Source organism: Brassica napus, chromosome A3, assembly GCF_020379485.1.
Source record: "Brassica napus cultivar Da-Ae chromosome A3, Da-Ae, whole genome shotgun sequence".
NCBI classification, from domain to species: Eukaryota; Viridiplantae; Streptophyta; class Magnoliopsida; order Brassicales; family Brassicaceae; genus Brassica; species Brassica napus.
In genome coordinates, this window is record NC_063436.1 from 4,523,540 (window position 1) to 4,548,034 (window position 24,495).

The 24,495-nt window shown below is 35.6% G+C and overlaps 7 protein-coding genes across 7 annotated transcripts; 6 read left to right on the forward strand and 1 right to left on the reverse strand.

Moving 5' to 3' along the window:
* Positions 1–39: 39 nt before the first annotated feature.
* LOC106419767 lies at positions 40–3,291 on the forward strand. The gene has a single exon (XM_048772107.1). It carries the CDS (start codon positions 387–389, stop codon positions 825–827), a length of 441 nt encoding a protein of 146 aa, XP_048628064.1. The 5' UTR covers positions 40–386; the 3' UTR covers positions 828–3,291.
* A 4,239-nt stretch (positions 3,292–7,530) lies between these two features.
* Positions 7,531–8,919, forward strand: LOC106419769. The gene has a single exon (XM_013860598.3). It carries the CDS (start codon positions 7,546–7,548, stop codon positions 7,954–7,956), a length of 411 nt encoding a protein of 136 aa, XP_013716052.1. The 5' UTR covers positions 7,531–7,545; the 3' UTR covers positions 7,957–8,919.
* On the forward strand, positions 8,759–9,507 carry LOC111211739 (putative defensin-like protein 274). Its single transcript, XM_022713010.2, has 2 exons — positions 8,759–8,919; positions 9,063–9,507. Exons 1-2 carry the CDS (start codon positions 8,841–8,843, stop codon positions 9,218–9,220), a joined length of 237 nt encoding a protein of 78 aa, XP_022568731.1. The 5' UTR covers positions 8,759–8,840; the 3' UTR covers positions 9,221–9,507.
* Positions 9,508–11,644: 2,137 nt separating this feature from the next.
* BNAA03G08870D lies at positions 11,645–14,702 on the forward strand. Its single transcript, XM_013860600.3, has 2 exons — positions 11,645–12,340; positions 12,474–14,702. Exons 1-2 carry the CDS (start codon positions 11,791–11,793, stop codon positions 13,196–13,198), a joined length of 1,275 nt encoding a protein of 424 aa, XP_013716054.1. The 5' UTR covers positions 11,645–11,790; the 3' UTR covers positions 13,199–14,702.
* Positions 14,703–15,126: 424 nt separating this feature from the next.
* Positions 15,127–16,153, forward strand: LOC106419771 (fasciclin-like arabinogalactan protein 12). The gene has a single exon (XM_013860601.3). It carries the CDS (start codon positions 15,253–15,255, stop codon positions 15,997–15,999), a length of 747 nt encoding a protein of 248 aa, XP_013716055.1. The 5' UTR covers positions 15,127–15,252; the 3' UTR covers positions 16,000–16,153.
* LOC106419722 (zinc-finger homeodomain protein 12-like) lies at positions 16,135–19,472 on the reverse strand. Its single transcript, XM_048772130.1, has one exon. The coding sequence runs from the start codon at positions 18,743–18,745 to the stop codon at positions 18,200–18,202; it is 546 nt and encodes a 181-aa protein (XP_048628087.1). The 5' UTR covers positions 18,746–19,472; the 3' UTR covers positions 16,135–18,199.
* A 229-nt stretch (positions 19,473–19,701) lies between these two features.
* Positions 19,702–20,743, forward strand: LOC106419724 (protein transport protein Sec61 subunit beta). The gene has a single exon (XM_013860540.3). The coding sequence runs from the start codon at positions 20,282–20,284 to the stop codon at positions 20,609–20,611; it is 330 nt and encodes a 109-aa protein (XP_013715994.1). The 5' UTR covers positions 19,702–20,281; the 3' UTR covers positions 20,612–20,743.
* Positions 20,744–24,495: the final 3,752 nt, after the last annotated feature.

Below are 24,495 nucleotides of genomic sequence, written 5' to 3' on the forward strand. Positions count from 1 at the left end.
CATTTACCATCGATCAAATATATAAAACAATGTAAAGTATTGTAAAACCAATAAACTACAACTGTTTTGTTCTGTAACTATTTAAGTACGTATTGCCAACATTTGTATTGGAAGGATACAAAAAAAAAAAAAAAGAAACTATAAACAAAAGAGTGAAACTAACAAACAAACAAAAAACTGCATTAGCCAAAATGGTTTTCATGACTTCTATAGTTGTCTTCACTCATTCAAAAATAACCTTTTCTTCTTTTGTTATTTATTGCACAATCATACAAATTTGCGCTACAAGCAACACCTCTCTTAAACCAATCCTATAAAACCCACAAACACACACACAAACTAAACAAAAATCAAACATTTACAAAGATTATAGAGAAGGAAAAAACATGACAAACCTAACTCACTCTTTGCTCTTCTTCTCCTGTTCCTTATCTCTACTTATACGTGTGGCCATTGCAGGAAGTAGACCTGCTCATGGTCCAGCTTATTCAAACCCATCTGCTTTCTCTCCAGAAGCTTACGATTTCTTTCACCCAAAATCATCACTACCTGACAATAATCCACCAAGAAACTCGCATTCTTTGCCATTTCTTTCACCTTCACCTTCACCTTCAAAGGCATCTAATGTAGAAGCAGACACACAAGGAAGTAAAGTTTCATCAGACGAACGCATAAGTGAGAGTAGGAGAGAAGAAGGACGAGGAGAAACTGTTGGCATAGTGATAGGCATTTCTTTCACAGCTCTCCTTTTAATGGGAATTTACTTTGTGATCAAGAAACGACTAGCTAATTTAACCCGCACGATTGTAATCCACTCTGATGCTTGATCATTATCAAGTAATTAGTTATTGATTTTGCATGCAGAATGGTAGCAAAATAGCTGGACTTTGGTCTGGTTTAATTTAATATTCCGTTTGAATTTGGGGTTCGACAAAAATTAGGAAAACATCTTGAAACTATATATGGAAAATAATTTAATATTTCATAAAGTTAAATGGATCTTAAATATGTTTTAGTTGCTGTCAGAAAATTAAACCTTATTCAGTTTGGATTCAAGTCTAGTCGTATTTTAGTCAACGAAATAAGAACTAGATTTTTGGTCAGAGTTTCTTCCAATTTCAGACAGTCGCACTAAAATGGCGTTCCGCGTTTTCCTCCGCGTCCTCTCCCTCACAGCTCTTCTCATTTTCTCCGCTGTTTCTCCTTCTTTTGCCGCCTCTTCCTCCGACGATGAGGATTTTAGCTTCCTGGAAGATCTCAATGATGAAGGTCCCGGTGAGCCACTTACTTCCCCTGTGAGTCTGAGCCAGACGAATTCGACGGAGGAGAAGCCGGAAGACCCCGAAGCGTACGACGACGTGGAATACGGAGATTTCTCCGATCTAGGTAATCAAGTTTCGGATCGGTTCCCGGCGACATTACGTGGTGGTCGTCAAAGAGCGTAACTTCACAGACGTGATAGAGAACAACCAATACGTCATGGTTTAGTTCTACGCCTCGTGGTGTGGTCATTGCCAGTGTCCTGCGGCTCAAGGGAGACGGTGTCGGTTTGGCTAAAGTCGATGCGACGGAGGAGAATGAGCTGACTCATCAGTATAGCGTTCAGGGCGTCCCTACTATTATTCTCTTCTTTGTAGATGGGGAGCACAAGCCTTACACTGGAGGGAGGACAAAGTAAGTGGAACTAAAGTTCAAATCTTTAGTGTGATTAAAGCTAGTGTTACTGAAGTTAGTGTGTGTCTTACAGAAATACGTCACCGCAATTTATATTGTATGATCAGAACTGTTTCAATGGACTACAGAAAGATGAGGATAAGTAAATTTTAGTTTTGACATTCCAACTTTTTTTATTTTGGTTTTAAAGGCCAGCTTGTACAACTGTTTGTCCCACACTGAAACAAGGTCACACTACTAGAGAGTTCAACTTGATAGGAGAAGACCCATGTATATGATTGCATACATTGAGTAGAACTAGAGGAACTGATCTCAAGGGAAAGAGACTACAGTATATAAAAAATCCCAAAGCTCAAATCAGTCACATTAATATTCCTAACGCTCTTTTTTTGTTTCATTAATAGTTACATTTCCTCTTCGGTGAAGTTGCCAAAACTTGTGCAATTAGTCAAAAGTCAACCCTTAAAAGAAATATAATTAACTTTACGTAGGCGTCAACATTAATTTAAAGTGGTTACTTGCCTTGCATTTCTTATTATTGACTCTAATTATTATATTCTTTTACTAGGATTTGGTCCGCCCTACGGGCGGGTTATTAATAAAATTATTACATATATATCATCAATTTAATAAATATTTTAAGATGTTTAGCTTATTTTAAACTAGGGTCGGCCCGCCCTACGGGCGGGATATTAGTTATATTTTTTAATTTTATCGTGAATCTTTGATTTTAGATACCATTGTTTATATGGTAAATTAACTCTTAGATTTTACTAATTGTGTTAACTTTTTGGTATTTTTTTATTTCTAATTCAATAAGCATTGATTTATCATGGTTGGCAGATATATTAATTAATTAATTGATATGAGTGTGATATAATTTACTTAATGAAATATATATTTTAATGAATCACATTTTTTTTTAAATATGTTTTGAGAGATAGAAACAGTCGTGAAAATATTTGTACGACTCTGTTTTCTTATTAATTGTAACAACGTATTCACAACAATTTACTTTCATAAAATTTTCACAACAATTTCAACAATTTATTTTTGAAATTATATGATGTCTAGTTATTATAATATTATAATATATTTTTTAGATTCTCTCAATGTTTATTTCACTTTAATAAAAATAAGTAAAATAATATTTTTAAAACACTACGGTCTAATCACGTTATAAATAATAAGTAAAATGAACTTACTTCTGTCTCTTAGATTTGTTCATGAAATAAATTGTTTTTTTTTCTTTTTCTTTATACAGTTTTTCTTAAAATTAATGATTTAGACGATGCAAAAGAAATAACTTATTCATTTTAACTAAAATTATTTCAAAATAGAAAATCTGAAACTGGTGGAATTTTTTTTGTATCCCACTAAACTGATTTACTGTATATAATACTGGTGAATTTTTTTGTAAGCACAATTTGAATTAGAGAAGTGATCTGTTAACATATTTTAAAAGGCTTGCAGGTCACGTGTGCAGAGGATGCATGGTCATGTTTCCAAATTTATAAGCACTTCAGTTATTTTCTCAGCTATACATCTGCCTGCAGTTTCACTAATGCTCAACCAAACACATTAACAAATTTGAACGATAAAGAAGAAATTTATGAAGAATCATGAGACATATTTTTGTAACAGAAGGAATGCTCCGCTCAAGATGAATGTACCAGAATCATCAGTCACCAAACACCATCCAAGAATCATACGGCTGCGGAAGAGGAAAAGATTCAAATAGTTCTTACTTATAAAAAGTACAAAAAGAACATTCCAGGGTCATTGTTCGTGTAGACAATGAGATGTATCCCAAAAATTGAAGAAACTGCAAGAGTAGATGATTAGATAAGATCATGAGTTATACATACAGTTGAGAAACATGTAGTGGAAGATTGCAGGAGATATACAGAAGCTCATCTTTCAAAACTTTAAAACATTACAAAAGATGCAGATTTGTGACTTACCGAGACCAAGAATTGTAAAGAGGTAAGCATAAGGATTGAAACTGTGATAAGCGCCACCCTTCTGCAATAAAGAAGATGACCTGTTACACTGTTTTCAAGATTTAACATAAGGATTCGTAACAGATGGGTTGTTCTTACACGGAATTGAGAACGTCTCTTATGTCATTGGAGCTATTAGTGATGGCAGCTATAGAAGAATTCAGTATCTCTCCAATCTGCTCGATTTCAGTTTGGACATTTGCAGGTAGAGACACCTGAAGAACCCCCAAATGCTTTGCTGAAGCAAGTTGCTCTGAAATAGCTTTAAGCTGAGAAACCGTGCTATCCGCTTGTCATATGACATTTGCTAAATTTAACCGCAGAGCTGAAGAGAAATCAAACTGAAATCAAGAAAAGAAAACAAAAACTGTAAAAATGTTGAAACTTATTAATCATTTCTCAGATTTTTTTTTTTATTTTGGAATCAAACTTGGGGTTTATCATTTTCATGAAAATTAACAAAAAGAGAATGTAGGTGAAGAAGAAATAGATAAAATGTCGAAGTTTCACTTTGCTTTCCCAGAAAAAAAAGCCTACTCAAGAACCAAAAAGTAGAAGAAAGAAAGACAACCTGTGGGAGGCTGAGTAGGTGCGAGTTGGTGACTACGAAGTAAGCTGTGCGGCTTCTTTGTGGATATAGAGCGGATCTAGATAGCATGCTTCTGAGAGGATTGGATTGAACTGATGAAAGAGTTACCTATTTATACTTGAAGATTCACGCAATAGAAGTAATGGGGATGCATTCAATGACAGATCGTGTTGAGAAGTGGAAAGTTGTTGTTAATGATGGCGTGAATTTAACCGACTTGCTGTAACGTATCCAAATTTTTCTGACAGCAGTAGAGAGAATTCAATAAGATACCGGTTTGCGTTCAATTAGGATACGCTGGTACTCAATCGACTAACAGAACACGACTGTGAATCCATGGCGGTAGCATGACCATGATTAGGACGACGGTGAGAACCTTGACTTCGAGACCATAAGAGAGACAACTTTAGGTTTAGAGATGCAAGGCCCAATACATTTTCTATTCAGGTCCTTTAAGCACATAGAAAACGTGCCATAAAACGTGAATTAAAAAGCCCATCAGAAGAGGAATAAATGAAACGGTGAGTTTCAGTCGTCTGGGACAGGTGTCGCGCGTACAGCATTTGAATTTGTGACCTGTCAGCTGATGTGGATAGCCTGGGAGGGATACAAACCCTTCTTTATATATAAAGATTTAAAAATGATTTTAGTATTTACTGGGCATGTTTTGTTATTCTTTTTATAGATTACGTTTATCTTACTATTGAACATATGTTCACGAATACATAATCTATATATATAAAGAAGAGCTAATTACAATTAAAATGAAATATGTAATTAAAATACTTAAAACTACAATTATGTATTTGAATATATTATTTATTTTGACAATTCTGTTATTTTGGTTTAATTGCTGCTTGGTATATATCCATAATAAGACACTAATGTTTATATTGTAAATCAATTGTGTATTTTTTTTTTTTGAAAAAGAATTGTGTAGTTGCTTATTGTAGATAAACTATTGTTCTTTTTTTTGGCCAGTAGTACTCGACTTATGGATATGTAGTATTGGGGAAGGGAAACTATGTTATGGACAATGTGTTTTTTTTTCTTACCTTTGTAGTTGAGCTATATTGGTAATTTACTTGTGGTTGTTTTCTATTTGGTTAATTTTCTTTTTTCTGTATGTTCGTTAATTTTTTTCTTCTTCTTTAAATTCTTAACTACTAATTAATATATCAGATTTTTTTATTGTTTTGCTAAAAGTATACATACATAGTATTCTTGGAAATGATTGAAATGTAACGAAAAACTTGTTCAGGGGGGCTTTAAGAGATGGGTAAATCGTTTTGGATGTTCAAGAATGTCCGGAGTAGGTGCTAGGTGGCCCTCGATGGTCTTTTGTGTGTGTTATGCTTAAAAAGAAAGTGAAGAGTGATTCGCTGAAAGTAATGCATCTCATAGAAGAACCCAACCCAAAAAATTGCTTACACCCATTCATGCGACTAATTTTGAATCAAAAGTCAAATTCTTATTGCTTGCATTTGCATAGATTGCAAGTTTCCAAATTGGCAATGTATTTTCCTTGCTTTACAACAACAGTTGCTTCTAATGTCTTGGCATCTGAGCTTTTGATTCTTGGTTTGTTTTTGGTTCTCGAATTTTTTTTTGAGAAATTTTCCATAGAAACACTCGTGCCGTTTGTCAAACCCACCAATCAATCCATTGTCAGACCAAAAAATTCAAGCCTTTTGTCTCTTTCAGGTGGTTTGACATCCGCCATCAACTTATTGTCACCATTGTAGCTAATAGCTTGTCTCATTTACATGTACTTCTACTGAAATACAATGCAATCTCAAGAGGAAACCTCACGGTCACAGCAACAGCTCATAAAAACACAGTTAATAACATAGAGACTGAATTGGTAGCAGTATCCATACCTGAGCACCGCAGAACTCAGCACTCAGCAGTCTGAGGTGCAATGGCGTTAAGAACGTCAAAAGTCTAAGAATTAGGAGTACATATAGCAAAGTGGATTAGTTAGGCAAGAGACTTGGGAGGAGAATTGGGGACATATGCGTAGTTCTGAAGAATTTGAGGAGCAACTGATGTCAGTGCCACACAACCTACGGTGAGTGATCATTGTGATGTGTGAAAGAGGAACGAAGCAGACGCATGAAAACAGTCTCCTGACAACGACAAGACTCCAAATATGGAAATATTCCATTGTTGGAGCTTTGTGATAATATAGCGTTAATAGAGTTCATGGTCAAACAACATAAGTTAATGTAAACGCCTATTTAGCTCCATACATGACAATCAATCATTTATCTACTGAATATCACAAGTATCTAGAGCTAAGGACGATGGATTTTCAGGACACAAACCCTACTTTGGTGATGTTACGGGCTTTCCAGAAACGCAGAAGACGCGTCACGCCGGTATTGAAACGACGACCGGTGTTAACATCAGAGAAAAAGGTTTGGTAAGCGACCATTGTTGAACGTCGTATTGTAAGAAAAAAAAAGATAATAGATTCTGTTTGAGCAGCGTGATTAGTAAATATCTTAGACGGTATTTATATATATTTCTTTAGAGATTTCATCTGAACTCTTGGGAAGGAGGTAATTTAACTCATCGTAGTGTGAGAGATTGAAGGACTGATTTAATGGTGAGAAGTAAAGATGAACGACCTCTTATCGGCTAGGCAAAGCGTTACCAAAACCTGAAGCTGTAATCAGAGGATTACATGGAATGTCAAAAGAGCAGGGTAAAGTCAGGAGAAGAATAGTCGCACAGACGAAAAAAAAGAAAAAGAAAGAAAGCCGAAGAAGAATAGACCGAACGTGCTTGGAAAATATTGAGTTAGGTTGGGGTTTTGTAAACGTTGGGCTTTGCTATTCTAAAAAAGGCCTTGTCCGAGTAGACAGTTGTTTGACTATACGGGGAAAAAGGTTTTATTGAGTGCTGACGTGTCGCGATTTGCTTCCTCCTTCCAGCTGACGTGGCAGCATCAGGAGAAGGGAAGTTCTCCTTTATAGATATAGATTTTCATGCGCTTCTTCTCCCTATTAAATATTTGTCCCTCCATTAGCCAAATAATCCAATATTACTATTTGTAAATCCCCTAAGCGTTGACTGTTAGGTGCCAACTCATTTCTCAAGTGTCACTCATACGAAACTTTAAGTAGAAACTGAACAATATGACTTCTTGATCTCTGTTTTCTATACACTTCTGCATACCCTATATATTATATATATCTTCGAGAGAGAGAGAGAGAGAGAGAGAGAGAGAGAGAGAGAGAGAGAGAGAGAGACGAGGGAGGTTGAACCTTCGAGATGATGAAGATCAGTTTCATAATCATAGTTCTGTTAACGGTAGGAATAGTATCCGGTAAGATATCAACTAAAAAAGTTTCACCAGCTCCATCTCCATCTCCGTATTCGTATGCACCTCAATCAGAAACCAGAATGTCTCCATCTCCTTCACCATCGGCCTCTCCAACAACGATGCCTCCCGGTTACATTCACGGGCCACCGTCTCTGTCACCGGAAGAAAGTGATCTCAAATACAAAGACGGTAGTGGAACAGAGAGGGAAAGTTCCTCAGGAGGCGGAAAGAAGGCTGGAATTGCGGTTGGAGCGATTGCAGCAGCGAGTATGGTTGGCGTCGCAGGGTACGTGTTGAAGAAACGGCGAGAGAACATTCGTCGATCACGATATGAATACGCCGCCACTGAGATCTTCTGAAGAGACAGAAACTTGGTCATGGATGTGGTGTGTCGTTTCCTACGTTTTGAGTTAATGTACAATTTAATCAGCTTTTGTCCTAACAACGGTGGGTAAGATATGCGGCTCCTAGAGACATGACTCTTTATTATAGTCTCTAGCTTCTTTTTTTTTTGGCATCAATTATAGTCTCTAGCTATGCTATGGAACATGTCATGTCCATGAAAGATGTTGTAAAACTTGTAGAAATCATCAATGTTCAAGATTATCTATACTCCATCCGTTTCAGAAAATTAAATGTTTAAGAAAAAAAATTCATTTAAAATAGTTTTTTGTTGTTGTGTGTTTCTATACATTTTTATTAGATAATACAATAGTTTTTTTTTTTTGAGAAAGAGATCTAGATAATATAATAAATTACAGATTTAAAATAAAATTAGTATTATAAATTATAGATTTAAAATAGTAATTGTATTTTTAAAATTATATTGGTTTAAAATATTTGAAGTTACACAATCTTATAAAATAATGTATTAATAATTTAAATTTAATATATATTTTTAATATAATTTGCATTGATTTGTATGCATGCACGTTAGCGGTTCTTGAAACTTTCATATAATCAAAGTTACTCCTCTACCACCCATCCTTTCTTATCCTCACCAAGTTTAGATGTAAGAAACGAAAGCCAATGCTATTTCAAGGAGATCTATTTTCTTTTATTGCCACATTAACCATACATTATCTTCACTATATTTAAAAATAAGTAATAAAGAATTACTATATTTAAAGCTAATCTTATGTATAAAAACCCCAAAGACCGATCGTAGTTTTTCCAAGCACAAAACATCAAGTTGAATATCTTGTATTATTAAAAATAAATAAAACAAACTGCAAAAAAAAAAATGGCCTCATCAAGATTTCAACTTGTTGCCCTTCTTGTCATCTTCTCTCTCGTTATTACTGCCCAATCTAATTTAACAGGTTACCCCACTCATCTTATTTATTTTACATTCGTAGATATTTCTTTTTTTTTGCTTTAAATGATATTTCTTTTTATTTCTACTAAACTTGTAAATACGTCATCATCATCACAAACCTAATTCAAGTTTCTTGAATTTTTGCAGAAAAGGAAGAAATGGACGGACCATGCCGCTTGAGAGGAACATGCGATGAGGACAGCGACTGCGACACCCATTGCCACCGAAGCACCGACGCTGTAAAAATGGACGGCCACTGTCTCTTCGACAGACCCACCCCCGTATGCTGTTGCCTCTTTGATTAAATCGATCCTTTTTTATTCTTCAAGTCTCCATGCATGTTTTAAGCAAAAAATAAAAAAAAGTTTCCATGCATGCATGATCAATATATTCCTGATTAAACTAATGACGTAACATATATATAAATGTTTACGTCCTAATTACTTGAAGAATAGAAGAAGTGATCTTGTGTTTCTTATATTTTGATTTCTTGTTTATCATATGGGACATTTATATGTTGTAAGAGAATGGCTATTTATGAACAATTATACATATACATTAATATTTTTGAAGAGATCCCAGTTTTTATATTCTCTATAACTCTTTTACAAACTCATTTACAGTTTTTATATTCTCTATAACTCTTTTACAAACTCATTTACAGTTTTTATTTTTGAAGCTTCCATCACAATGATCATAGTATAACTATAATAGATGAACAAAATCAACAATCTTTTCCTACTCTACATACATATCTGACATCTTAAACCAATACCAAAATAAAGTAAGAACCAAAGCAAAACCTTCAATTCTTACAAATCAGATCAGAACTTAAACAACTTTTCTTCTACTCTTCTTCCAGCAAATACTTCTCAAGAATTGCTAATGTTTCTTGCTTTGCGCTGAATTTAACAACAACAAAAAACAACATTTTTTATAGTTTATTAGCTCAAGAACCTCACAAGATTCAAACTTTAAATCCATGATCACATACCTTCCAGGTCTAATGACCTTATACTTTCCAACTTTAGTCAAATCAACTATTGTTGATCCTGCACGCCTTAAGGGAAGCAAACCACCATCATAGACACAAGCACAATGCTGCCAAAGACTTTGAAAATCATTCACGCAAACGCTGCTTCTATCACCGCTTAGATTAGCACTTGTAAGAGCCAAAACACTCCCCGAACCTCTGGATACTTTTCTAATGAATTCACAGTCTGGAACTCTTACTCCAATAGTATCAATCCCAGGGTTTAATGACCTTTAAAGAATGCTTGACTCACCTGTTTAAAAAAACACTACAAGAACACTCTCACATCAGAAGATCATATCAATGCAATGCAACCCCACTTAAAGAAGACAATGTGGATTAGAAACTGGACTAAAACAAGCTTAGCGACCTAACAACACCAGTTCCCACATTCGATTCAATGATGGTATACTTTTGAAACAGAGTAGAAAAGAGCAGAAACATAGAGAAGATGGAGAGCTTAAAGAGACAAAAGGGCAAGACTTTCAGCTGCAAATTACAAACGGAGAGAAACCCATAAAGATTTATTTCCTTTTTGATTGAATCCAATCTTATCAGAGAGCAAAACGAAAAAGCAATACACAAATGTCACGAGACGAGAAAACCAAGCGAGAGACAGTTGAAAACAGATTAAAAGAGACAACCATTACGCAAGATAGGAGAAAGCGGCACCGGGGAGTTTCTCAGCGAGCCTCGTTGAGAAGTTCATCTCAGTAATCTTTCAACTTCGACGCTCACCGTCGTTGAGAAGAAAGGACAAAACAGTTTGCCAAAGCCTAGGAACAGAGAAAGATGAGTCTTTCTTTTCTCCGTATTGTCACGTGATGGCCTCGTGACCTATTTTTCATAAACTACCAATTTTATTATTTAACATGAAAATTACGAATTGCATAATGCTGAGAGGTCGTTGCATCCAGCGTCTGTCGCGTCTGAGCATGGTTCAGCTGCCGCTCCAGCCTTCTAGCTCCCCATCTTCGTTTAAACTCAATCTAACCAACTTTGATAGTAATAATTCGGTTTGATTTTCGGTTTAAGAGAAAAGAGGCTGGTTTAAATTAAACCGGTCAACTGTTTTTGCGCGTTTGACTTTTCTTTGGTGTCTCATAAAGGTGCAATGCAAGCTTTGTAGTAGTGGGCGGCTTGTGAACCAATGAAAAGTCAATAAAAAGTTTCTTAAAATAAACACATTTACAGACATGAGGGCTTTCTTCTTCATTTAAGGCATCTTCACGTTCTAGCTAGGTCGTTCCTTGCACATAAAGGTATCAAGACCAGACAATTGGATTCTTTTCCCATAAAAGTTTCTAGACAAATATTTGAATTCCTGTACATAATGATTTCATATATAATATTGGCAAATTACTCTGACTAAATAACTGTGAAAATTTTGGGTTATTGATACAAAAAAAACTAGAAGTAGAACAGAATACGAATAAAATTTGGTTTGGAATTATAATTATTGTTCCTTTATATGTTTTTACTAGGAAAAATGAAGTATTGAAATATGTTTTGATCATATAGCTTAAGAATGGGTTAAAAAGAATGTGAAATGATACGTACGGTTTTGACTTTTGACAAAATTAAGTAACTCTTATAGGCATGTAGCTAATACTTTTGATATTGAAGCTTCATCAAGTAAGCTTTTTGACTTGAGATAAACTCAAAGAGTCATCTTTTTTCTTAAGATATAACCATAGGAGGTTTTAATAAGTCAATTTAATTATTTCTTCACTCTATAAAATCCCTCCTTTTCCAATAACATTCCACACCAAAAACACAAGAAACATCTTGAGAAACTAAAGAATCTAAAAGAAGGCAAAGAAGAAGAATTGATATTGAGAGATGGAGCACAGAAAGTCATACGTGCTTGTAGCTCTCTTCGCATTGCTTCTCTTGACCGATATTGTCATTGCTGCGAGCGATGGCGGCAAAGACAACGGTAATAACGGCCAGGGACAACTAGAGAAGGCTAAAGGAGAAGATGCTGGCAAAGGCAAAGGCAACGGTAACGGTCCAAAGGACAAGGAGAAAGAGAAGAAGGACAAGAAGGAGAAAGACGAGAAGGAGAAGAAGGCCAAGAAGGAGAAGGAAAAGAAAGAGAAAGAGGAGAGGGAAAAGAAGGACAAGGAAATGAAGGAGAAGGAGAAGAAGGAAAAAGAGAGGAAGGAGAAGGAGAAGAGGGACAAGGAGCAGAGTGAAGCAGCTGCTAGATACAGGGTGCTTTCACCATTGCCTACAGGACAAGAGCAAGCCATGTGCCAGGCTAAGGGTGCATGTTATTACAAAACTCTTGTTTGTCCCGGTGAATGTCCCAAGAGGAAGCCCACCAAGAACAGAAACACCAAAGGTTGCTTCATTGACTGCACTAGCAAATGCGAAGCTACATGCAAATGTAAGTACATTCTATTCAATTGGTCTTTGTTTTAGATTCAGTTTTGCTTCTTTCACAAGTTATCTCGTTGTAGATTGGTTACTTGTCTCACAAGGGAATGTTAACTTATTAAACACGTAACTTGTCTTTACAGGGAGAAAAACGAACTGCAACGGCTACGGTTCTCTATGCTACGACCCTAGATTTGTTGGAGGGGACGGTAGGATGTTCTATTTCCACGGATCTAAAGGAGGAAACTTTGCGATCGTTTCAGACAACAATCTCCAGATCAACGCTCACTTCATCGGTACAAGACCCGCTGGAAGAACCAGAGACTTTACATGGGTTCAAGCCCTAAATGTCATGTTCGAAACTCACAACCTCGTGATCACAGCCAATAGAGTGACACAATGGGATGAAAACTCTGACGCATTTACCCTTAGATACAACGAAGAATTCATCACACTACCTGAAGACGAACAAACCGAGTGGAGGGCAACTTCGGGAAAAAGAGAGATTGTCATCGAAAGAACCGACGAGAGAAACAGCGTGAGAGTACTTGTCTCTGGTCTTGTTCAGATGGACATCAGAGTAAGACCTATAGGGAAAGAAGAGAACAGAGTTCACAACTATCAGTTGCCTCAAGATGACGCTTTTGCCCATCTTGAGACTCAGTTCAAGTTCTTAGACCTAAGTGAGCTCGTGGAGGGCGTTTTGGGGAAAACCTACCGTCCTGATTACGTTAGCTCCGCCAAGGTTGGAGTTCCAATGCCTGTGGTGGGAGGAGAAGACAAATACCAAACGCCTTCTCTGTTCTCGCCGACTTGTAGACTCTGCAGGTTTAAGCCTCATGAAGAACCACTCTCTGCTGATATCTAATGAGAAGAAGAAGACTGATGGAAACTTCCATTATGTTAAAATAAATTTATTAAAATTTTGTATTTGTAATTGTTTTATATTCATAAAAAGTAATGTAATAAGAGCCAAAAAAATAATGTTTGGCCCGTTTGTGATGTTTTTGAGGGTTTAAGAAATGTAAGACGTTTCTTGCGCCAGAATCAAACCCTTGATTTCTGTTTTTCCTTGTTGCTTTGTTGTGTTTTGAATACGAATGAATACGTTTATATAATAAGTTTTCTGTGTAAGTTAATATATTTTAGTTTTTTGTTTGGTGTAATATTATATATCTGTGTTTGACACATTGTTTTCCTTGTGTTTTGAAAACAACGTAAGTCCGGTTAAAATCGGAGTCCCCATGCCCATGATGGGTGGAGAAGACATATTATCTGCTTTTATGTACCAAATTGTGTTTAAACTATGCCTCTAATTGTTGTGTGTTTACCATTTGCTTATTTGAACGATTATCGTGCTTGCAGAATAATAGGGTTTTCTTATGTTTTTTCGTTCGGATTCATTGTTTCTTAGCCGCAAGAAACATGTACCGCCATTAAAATTTCTACTTTGAAAATGAAAGAAATAGAAATGGCAATTCAAGCAGTCTAAAACTTTTTTTGGTTGCATCGTAAGAGTCTAGAACTACAAATATAAATAATTGAATCGTGGTTGAAATTTTATACATGAAATTATTTAATATATTAATGAAACAGATGAGAGATGCCAATTAAAATCCAATTTGATAAATGCATAAACATCGTTAGTAGGATGACAACGCTGTTTTAAGAGAGTTTTAGTTATGCTCCACTTACCCTCACAAAACATTTTCGGACCTACCTTCACAAATTACAAACTTATATACATTTACATTATTTTTTATTCGAGTTCATTTATGGTCACAGAAAAGTGAAAATATGTTCCAACAATTTATTGATTTGAGCGTGGAATGTCTAGAAAAAAAATACTGGATCGGTTATAGAATGGTCTGAAGCTTTTTGTATGAATTAAGTGAAATCATGTAAACTGAATGTGATACACTGTCAACATTACTACAAATCAAATAAATAAAAGCTTAAGTAATAAATTTGAAATATGCTTAAAATTGAAGAGAGCCCACCACAAATCAATTGATATGTTTGCTTTTTCTTAATTTTCAAGCAAAGTTGCAAGTTGCTCCTTCCATTATCATATACCACACCCTCCATTATTCCTCCCACCTTTTCATACAGAGGTTTTGATAATTACAAACAATGTAATGATTTCCATTTTGTCTATGCAGACACACATAAATACACGGTCTGTGTAAATACTAGATACATTCATTATCACCACCGTAATAACTAATACTATTGTTGTTTTGTACTCTCTAATATAATCTTTTGTTTTTAACTAGAAGAACTAATATCTAAAACCAATGCATATGATATGCTTTTGATTAATAAGTTAATGCATTGTCTATGCAGAAACACATAGATCTGATTTTTTTTTGAAGCAAGTTTCATTTATTTTGACACACACACCTAACACACACATATATATATATATATATATATATATATATATATATATATATATATATATATATATATATATATATATATATATATATATAACCGTTGTAATTGATTTTCTGTTATAAAAATGAAAAAAAATTAACTACGTGCATGGCTCCCAATAAACATCTAATAATTAAGTAAAATGCTTTCATAATTTGCTCCTAAAAAATCATTACACTAAATCCAAAAACAATTATCCTTCTTTTGTTACTAATGGCATATGGCCACATATAGTTATCACATCACTTTTCCAAGAGGTAAAACAGTTCATCTGACAAGATGTGATGGAAATTTTACACACCAAACAAACAAAAAAAATCAAATCATTACTGATTTAATTAACAATCAACTTAGTTGTAAAAATGTTGACTGTTTAACCAATTATTTTCCCCATTTTATTATAACCCTGACTACTTCCTATAAACTCGTATCTCACCCAAACAGAAAACATCAACACACACACACACACACAGATCCACCACGATGGAGCATTCTCCCTTCTTTCTCCTCCTCTCCACCGTTCTCCTCCTCCTCACAGCATCTCCTCTGGCCCAATCTCAGCCAGCCGCCGCTCCGGCTCCACCAGGACCCACAAACGTCACCAAAATCCTTGAAAAGGCAGGCCAATTCACAGTCTTCATCCGCCTACTCAAATCAACCGGCGTTGCTAACCAACTATACGGCCAGCTCAACAACTCCGACAACGGAATCACTATCTTCGCACCGAGCGACTCCTCCTTCTCCAGCCTCAAAGCCGGAACCCTAAACTCCTTATCCGACGAGCAACAAGTAGAGCTAGTTCAGTTTCATGTCATACCAAGTTACGTCTCTTCCTCAAACTTCCAAACCATCAGTAACCCTCTCCGGACCCAGGCCGGTGACTCCGCGGAAGGACATTTCCCTCTCAACATCACGACCAGTGGCAACACCGTAAATATCACCTCCGGTGTAACCAACACCACCGTCTCTGGCAGTGTCTACAGCGATGGACAGCTCGCTGTTTATCAGGTTGATAAGGTTTTGCTTCCTCAACAAGTTTTCGACCCTCGTCCCCCTGCGCCGGCTCCGGCTCCTACGGTAGCGAAGTCGAAGAAGAAGAAGGAGGATGGTGATAGTCCCGATGATGATTCTCCGGCGGACGCGTCGTTGGCTTTGCGTGAAGTTGGTTCTGTTCGTAGTGCCGTGTTGGTTTGCGTTATTAGTATATCGCTTGCATGGTTTTATTTGTGATGATAAGTTTTTCTATTATATTACTCATGCATTTTTCTTCCTTGTGATTTTGAAGTATTATTTCTCCGTTGATGGTCATGGATATTGCGTTTGATTAATCATATTTGGTTTTTATTTTGTTTCATATTTGTAAGAGTGAATTTTTTTTTGTTTATCTCTTAGATTTTTTTTTGTTTTTGCCTTTTGATCATATCTTCACATTTTTTCAATTTAAATACGGTTGCTTTGAGGGATTCTTACAAGAATGCCACCAACTTTTATCAAATGGTGCACCAAATTTTAGCAAAAAAAAAAATTATCAAATGGTAGCGGCAGATGATAATGCCAGTTTATAAAAGATTGGTCTCGAGCACCCTTTCGTAGATGACTGACATGGCATAGACTATAGCTAAATATTGTCTAGGTGCGTAAAATCTGTAAGGGGGGTTGGAAATAATGAATACTCCCTCTGTTTTTGTTTCTTGAAATTTTTTAAACATTTTTCTGTTATGTCTTAAAATTAAAATTTTAGATTTAAAAAAAAAGAAAAAAAAATATATATATATATATTAATAGTAATGAATTTCATATATCCAAATTATTTACATTTTGAATTGCTATTGGTTGAGAGTGATAAAAAAATCTTTAGTTCAGATATTTTATATATATATTTTATTATTGAGTTTAAAATATTTAATTTTAATATGTGTGAAAATTTTATAAACGGATCTTTAAAAACAGAAGAAATAAAATTTTGTCCTATATATTATCGATTTTTGAGGAAACATCAACCTGCAACTGTTGACTTGATTCCTCATAATGGAGAGTCATATTATCGATTTTTGAGGAAACATCAACTTGCAACTGTTGACTTGATTCCTCATAATGGAGAGTCTCTTGCCTCTCAGCAAACAGTTGGGGAGGGCATCAAACCATCAATGACAGGAATGATGTGGATGGAATAGAGAAAGCGGCTGATTCTGAATGCGGGGAGGGGAGCAGTGATTCCATGGTGGCCTGGAAGGAGCAGCCAATGGAAAAGAAAAAAATAAGAGAAAACATGAGAGAATCAAATGAACTAATATAATAAATATTTTCTAAGTTATTTTCTAATAATCAATATGATTCCTAAAGTATAAAAACGCAACAACAGAAAACTAGGTCTAGACTTTTGTTTCGGTTATTGGTTGCACATATTCATGTACCATTATTGTGTATAAACGCCAATGTCTAAATTTGATCATATCATGTATTATACAATGAAAACAAATCTAACCCAAAAAAACCAGTCAATCGAATTACTTTTGTAGGAAAAGAATCTCATTCATAATTCGGAATCAAAACTTTAACCGTCATATTGGTGACGACAACTCCACCAATGAATCATTTGTTTAAATATCACACCAACATGGAGATGGGAAGGAATATTAAAAACTATCAATTGCTTCCAAGTTGTGCGTGAATAAGTACGGCTTAATTAACAAAAAGTATATATTTTATCAAAAACATCTGCATTATCCTTAATTTGGATGAAATGTGAGGCTGTTAACCAATTTTCATCCTTAACTGAAAAAAGGCAATATAAGAGAACAATAATAGAGCTTGAAAGTGTTGTCCACATGAACAATAATTATGTTAAACCACGTATCTTTCTTAGTTTATGTCTACTTGCCTTTAAAGTTCAGGAGATTCGTTCTATTGAATCATCAAGAATGGATCACTTCTTGAATTACTACTATTCCAAAAGGTGTATAGACAACGAGTTTTGGATTTTATTTTTATAATTCGGGCCAACTAATGTAAGTGGTATGTTTTGAACCCGGAGCGATTAGCTCTTTTCTGAGCCGCCATACCATCCGACCATACCCGAGTGGTTGTTTTGGATGTTAAGGAAGCAATTATATTTAGCATTGCTAACTTCCATCCCATTAGGAACGGTCGCAGGTCAGCATCGTTAGTCATTCACCCATTCATGATTTGTTTAGCAGCATTGTTTCACCAAGAAAGCATAGTAAAACGAATAAGATCGTAATTTTAATAATCTTAATTGTTGGATATATGTAAATTTTGTAAGATTTTCCAAAAAAAAATAATACTAAGCACTGAAGCTTCAAAATCTATCTCATGTGTAAGCTTCAAAATTTTGTAAGATTTTCTTAATTGTTGTCTTATATATTTATTTTTTCAAGAAGACAAAACGCATCATCAACATGAAAGAGATCTATAACTTTTGAAACATAGAGGACGTTGTGTTTCTATTCCTCCCGTTGGCAAAGTACTTATTGTTGTGAATCCAAACCTTCAGAACTTCTCTCTCTACTCCCACTTCCCTACAAAACTCTCTTACGTACTCATCATCACAGCCGTTGATCTTCCAACCAGCTCTCTCTGCGAAAGCTCTCATCATCACCTTCTGCTTCACCGTGAATTTTGTCCTCTTACGTTTCCTGTCCACCGTACTGATTTTACCCATGTCTTGATCCGAGGGTCCAGAGAAACCGGAGCCGCTGAGAGAGAGAAGCAAGTGCGTGGATGTAGCTGGCTGCAGCGGTGGTGGAGGCGGCGGTGAGTTGGTACGGTGAATGAAGACGCTGGAAGGGTCACGGCGGTGGAAGTTGCGGTGGCAGCCACATGCATCGCAACTAAGGGACGGAGGGTCTGTGAGGATGGTGGTGGACTTGGGCATGAACTCACCGCAGCCGTCAAGAGCGTAGCCGCCGAAACTGACCGCTTGGTTTTTAAGGCACTCGTTGTACAAGAAACCCATATTCCACTAGTCTTTGTTGTTGGTGATGAAAATTTTTGTACTCAGTTTTGCAAGTGTTACTAATGATATATATGTGATATATATATATATATATATATTAGGATTCCAACCCAGCAATGTGGGAAAAAGAAATAATATATTTATTTTTAATTGCATATATTTGTTATCCATCCGTTTAAACAAACCACAAATTCCATTGTTTATCCAACTGAAGCGAACAGCTGATACACACTAACAAATACCGTTGATTAAAAAATTATAGTATACAAAGCATACCCTTGAAATCTTTCAAAGAGTTAACTGTTTAGACAAAATTATAGTATAAAACTACGTAGAAGAGAATCACCTCATTTTCTGGTTGTAATACATATTTTGATAACAGTGTGGAACTTAACTCCCCTTCTCGACGGTTGTATTTTCCGGTCTAGCTTGGAATTCAGTCATTTGGACTTTGCTTTAGTTTTGTTTTTTTGTACATCAGAGATTTTTTCTTTTTTTGTTTGCTTAGTTTTTTTCTCACATGAATAATATTTTGTTATTTTTCTTGGTAGGGCCTTCATGCAAACTACATAAGCAAAGCCTCTTGCAAGATGAATGCATGAGTCAGTCTAACTCTTGGCGATTAAAGAGGAATAAGTTTAGGTGATAGATAGAGGAATGAGTCTCACCCGCACTTATACACGATCTTGATAGGGGTGAAACTTCATGACAGTGGAGAATAAACATGTAGTGGTGTCTGTGGGGGCTCTCATGGCGTTTAGGCTAGAACGCCGACAATAATGATGCAAGCGAAGGCGATGCTTCCAAAGCGAGGAAAGCCATGTGTGTTTGCCTTATTCATCCACTTACACTATTTCATTATATGTTTTGATTTGATGTTTGAGCCGTTACAATTTAGATTTATGTGTAACATTGTTGTTGCTCTTTTGAACTTTTTAAGGAAATGGTCCATAAAAATAGTATAAAAGAAAACAACAACAACAACAAAAACAATACATTTAGCATGTAGTCGGACTCAGTTTTTCGTGTCAAAAGAGTGCTGCAAATACACAATTCCCACCATATCTTTAGCAAAATTTCTTATGTCTTCATGTCCCTTTTTCTAAATATTTCAATATCTTCTCTAATGGAAATTACAAAACAATAAGGCCCCATATTATTCGGGCTTAGATACAGTACAACAAATCCGAGAAAATCTTAAATTTCATAAACAAAACCCTTCCATCAGGACCAAAATATTCACCATAATTCATCCATGTTTTTTCATAAACTGTAGTATAAATTATTTTGTGTATTTATAGAAACTTTACCCAAAATACTATTTGATCGTACAACATTCAACTCACCGAAAGTAACGCCCAACCAAAGCAGTTGACTCATTGGTTTCTACTACGACTCCACGTTTCTTCCTGATCATTCTATACACCTAAAAGTACCCCCAGATTTGACTTTATTTACCATTTTGCCTTTCCTTCACCACCCTCCTTTATCATCTTCCTTCACCTCTCTCTTTACCCTTTTCCGTACAACACAACAATGGCGAGAGGCTCTTCCCAGTCCCAACAATCAACCTCCACCGCTTCATCAACCGCCAGGCCCGGTCTGGCCGCTCCCCGTGGATCCGCCGCCGCTACGGCCGGCATGCGTCGTCGCAGGCTCGGTGGCGGTGGAGGCGCGTCATCAGGGGGCGGATCCGTCGCTGGATCAGGATCGAGCAACATGCTGAGATTCTACACAGATGAAGCTCCTGGTTTGAAGATTTCACCTACCGTCGTCCTCATCATGAGTCTCTGCTTCATCGGCTTTGTCACCGCTCTTCACGTCTTCGGAAAACTCTACCTCCACAAGTCCGGATCCAAAGCTTAGATCCGGATCCGGATCTCTTCTTCCGTATGTTGAATCAGTGGTCGCTTCTTGTTTCTTTTTTTGGTTTCTTGTTTCTTGAATCTTGATGATCCGTGTAAAACCGCTTAACTTTGAATAAAACATGTTTACTTATGGAGTAGATTAACTCATTGACATTAGTCAACTGAGATTACATTTTCTGATGGAAAAAAAAAGTTGAATAAAACAAATTGTGTTTAACAGAAATAAACACTAAAATCAACAAAGTACATGAATAAATCAAAAAGAAGACATGGAAACAAGCTTTAGGTGACAAAAGCATATATAGGTTTTTGATGCTTTTGGAAGATTGGAAAAAACAAGAGAAGTACGGGGGCACATGTAGCTGTTCCGGTCAACAAGTTGGAGGAAGTAGACTTTGCGGAGAGTGGCAGACCATCTTTTTGTGCGAGATTAATAGTCAACTCTGAGTGAGATTCATGCATATGAAATGAACGGTGCCTTCAGGCCACGGTTTAATGTGTTTATACCATCTACACCACCAAGCTTGGACTACCCATACCGTGTCTTAGCAGTTAGCACCAATGTCTTCCAGCAACACGTGTTTGTTGGTATTCATTATCAATTCAAGATGATGTTCTAATTGATTTTGTGATGTATGTAACTCTGCCGTGAGTACTTCAACGTCTCTTTCCGTAGTAATTAAGAGATTTGTGAAATTTATGGACTTAGGAGTAAAGGGTTTATGAGCAGCACGACAAGGATGATATAACGACATTTTAGAATGGTATAAGAATTTGTAGCCGAATCACTAAGCAACCTTTGTTAAACGCCACATGCAGCGAATAATCATCGTCAGTCTCCTTTATTATGGATATCAATTTAACAGCTGTTGGTTACCAAAATCTTTTTTCTTAAAATATATACATATGTAACACCAAAACTGAAGGGAAAGAAATATAAGTTGACTTATGATTAATTTTAATAGTTTAGAAGCTTAAGCCATTTCCAACCCAATGTGATTTCCACATAAAACATCTCCAACATAACACTAAAAGTTAGTATATTGTTTAGTGCAATACTATAATTTCACATCAAATTTAGTATCTAAAATTTCTTCTTCTTCTTTTGGTAATCATCTTTATCTAAAACTTCTACAATCATATTTTAGAACAATACTCAAACTCTAATAAAAAGATTTTAAACAAATATGTATCAGTTGATCATACCATTTTTTTTTGGTAAAAAGATATGTTCAGCGACAATTATGGTTTCGCAAACTGAATGTCATATGTGATCTTACATTGTATACCAATATTATATTACTAAAAACATAAATATTCTTCTATATGAAATATATTCCTTGTTCTGCTTAGTGAAGATTCTTGAGCTTCAATGTTATCATTGAGTTGATCTATTTTTGCTTATAATGGATACTAATTAACATTGAGATCATGATGTTGATAGATTCCATAGATTTGTCAACATTTTCGTCTAAACCATTTGCATAGGCCCCTTGTCAAATGAAAACAACCAAACAAACAAACAAAAAAATAAAGAAAATACATTTTCTCTTGTGGGTTAGCGTCAAACCATGTGAGTTCTGTAAACACAACTCATAAATTGCTAGGCTTTTCTTAAAATGTTCAGGATGGCGATGTGCTAATCTTTGAGAGCTCATCCTGGTTCCTGTCATCCATGAAAAAACTTCACAAAGACCAAAACATCTTCGAGCAAAGAGAGAAAACCTGTCTTGGAACAGATTATCATTTCAAGTATAGTAAAAAGATCTAGAAGCTCAAACCATGTCATGTAACGACCAGTTTCATGCTTTAGTCTCTTGCAAGTACAACGAGAATAATAGTGAAGTGATGATGACTTTAGATTGAAGAAGAAGAAAAAATCAAACATGGTCTGAGATGGTATGCATCATTTGTTAGAGGGGAAGGTAAAATAAGAGTATTTAACTGATATACCTTTAAACTTCGAATTGCATCTCTTTGCATTTAGATGCACATATAAGGATAGCTACGTAGGAGAGATACCGTCATCACCATCAGCTAAACTCTTAGAAAATGTGATGGCGCTATCTCTCCTGCGAAGCAAATCTATATGTGCAGTTTTGAAACCTTCGAAGAAGCAAAGAACACTCAAATGACGTTTCTGTATATATGTGTAATCACTCTATGAGCTATTAAGTTTCATCACATATATATATTACCATAAAGGGTCTAAGAAGAATGAACTTAGTTATACCATCACTATCATTGCTCTTTAATTGTCTTTTTGTTTGCCGCTTTCTATGTGGCTACAATCAAATGACAAATTATCACAAGTGAGGTCATCGTGTGAATGTCATATCCAATGATTTGGCACTACCTTGGGTATTGTCACATTTATTTTGTTACTTGTGTGCAGGTTTCTTCGGTTAATTTGAGCTCTTGACTTTGCATTTGTTATGAGATGTGGAGTATGAACTGGCGAAATTTTTGTTAGGTTTTCACGCATCAAGGTCCTATTGTAAGTCTCAAAGGTATTAACTTATCGTTAACCAATCCTTGTATAGTGTTGGTACTATGTACTGTGAGTAGCTACTGGAGTGTTACTTTGTAGCACAAGATGAGCTATTGTCTATATCGTTTGTGTGACACTTGTATGTAATCCAAACAAAATTCAGTAACATGTTGTAAGACAGCCGTTATATAGGTTATCTTATTAATCTAGTGATAAATTTTGATCAAAGAGTATTTATTATTTAATATAGTTTGTTTTTGCAATTGATGAAAGAGTATTTATTTTTATATAGTTTGTTTTTGCAAACCATTGCAATGCAAGATCAATTTCAACCATTATTTTTAACAAATGCTCTTTTTAACAATACTGTGTAATAAATGGTGACAGTGATGTCAAAACTAACACTACTGTGTTTAAGACTCTGCTTTGCTTTATTGAACAAGTTGGGTTAGAAACACAAGTTGGAGACATTGATGATGTAACAGGTGAGTGCTGCATTTATTCTCACTGAAAAAGAAAAACTGAAAAGCCTTATTGTCCTCTTCGTAATTTTATCAGAATCCAAATGAGTAAAAGAAAAGAAAAAAGAAAGAAGAATCCAAACTCGAGTTGTCATGTGGAGAAAAGAGGTAAAGTGAAGCCAATGTTTACTTTCACCGTTTACTAAATTATGAAGAAGAAGAAGAGACCATACGGTCCATACCTACTTCTACTACTCTATTACCACATATCAATTGCCACGCAACAAGAAAAAAAAGTCTCTCGTAGTAAAGTGGATATTAACTACACAGTACTTCTATATAATCTTATACCATCCTTAATCCTTTTCCATTTCATGATCTTGTCTTTTTCTTCTCCTTCTTTAGGTTTCCTTCTTTAAAAAAAAAGATCACAAATTCTGAATCTACAAAGAGAAAAATGCTGACAACAACTCTTAGTGGCAACTATGGCTTCCCTCTTTGCATCTCTGGGATCGCTCAGCAGTTATCTCTCTCCAAAGAGTAAACATGTTTCTTATGTTTATCTGTCTTCTCTCTCTTGAGATCTCTGTTTTCTTTCTGACTTGTATCTCTCTCCCTCTATGTTGAAGAATGGCAGATCATGACAAGAGAAGGAAGGGGATGAAGAAGAGAAGTAGATCAGATGAGTCCAGTGTTGGGATAAGCTTGAAATAGCTTGGAAATCAAGCTATCCTAATCCTATATTGTTTGTGTTTATCTATAAGGATTAGGAAAATATAAAACCTATTGAGTTTAGGAGTTATCTATTGATATATAAGGAGTTGCAGACTTGTTGCAACACTTAAGCGTTTTGGTGACTGTTTGAGTTGACTTGAGTTTTGAGGAATTTTCTCAAGTGATTAATAAGAGAGCAAGTTCTTGTTAATTGTG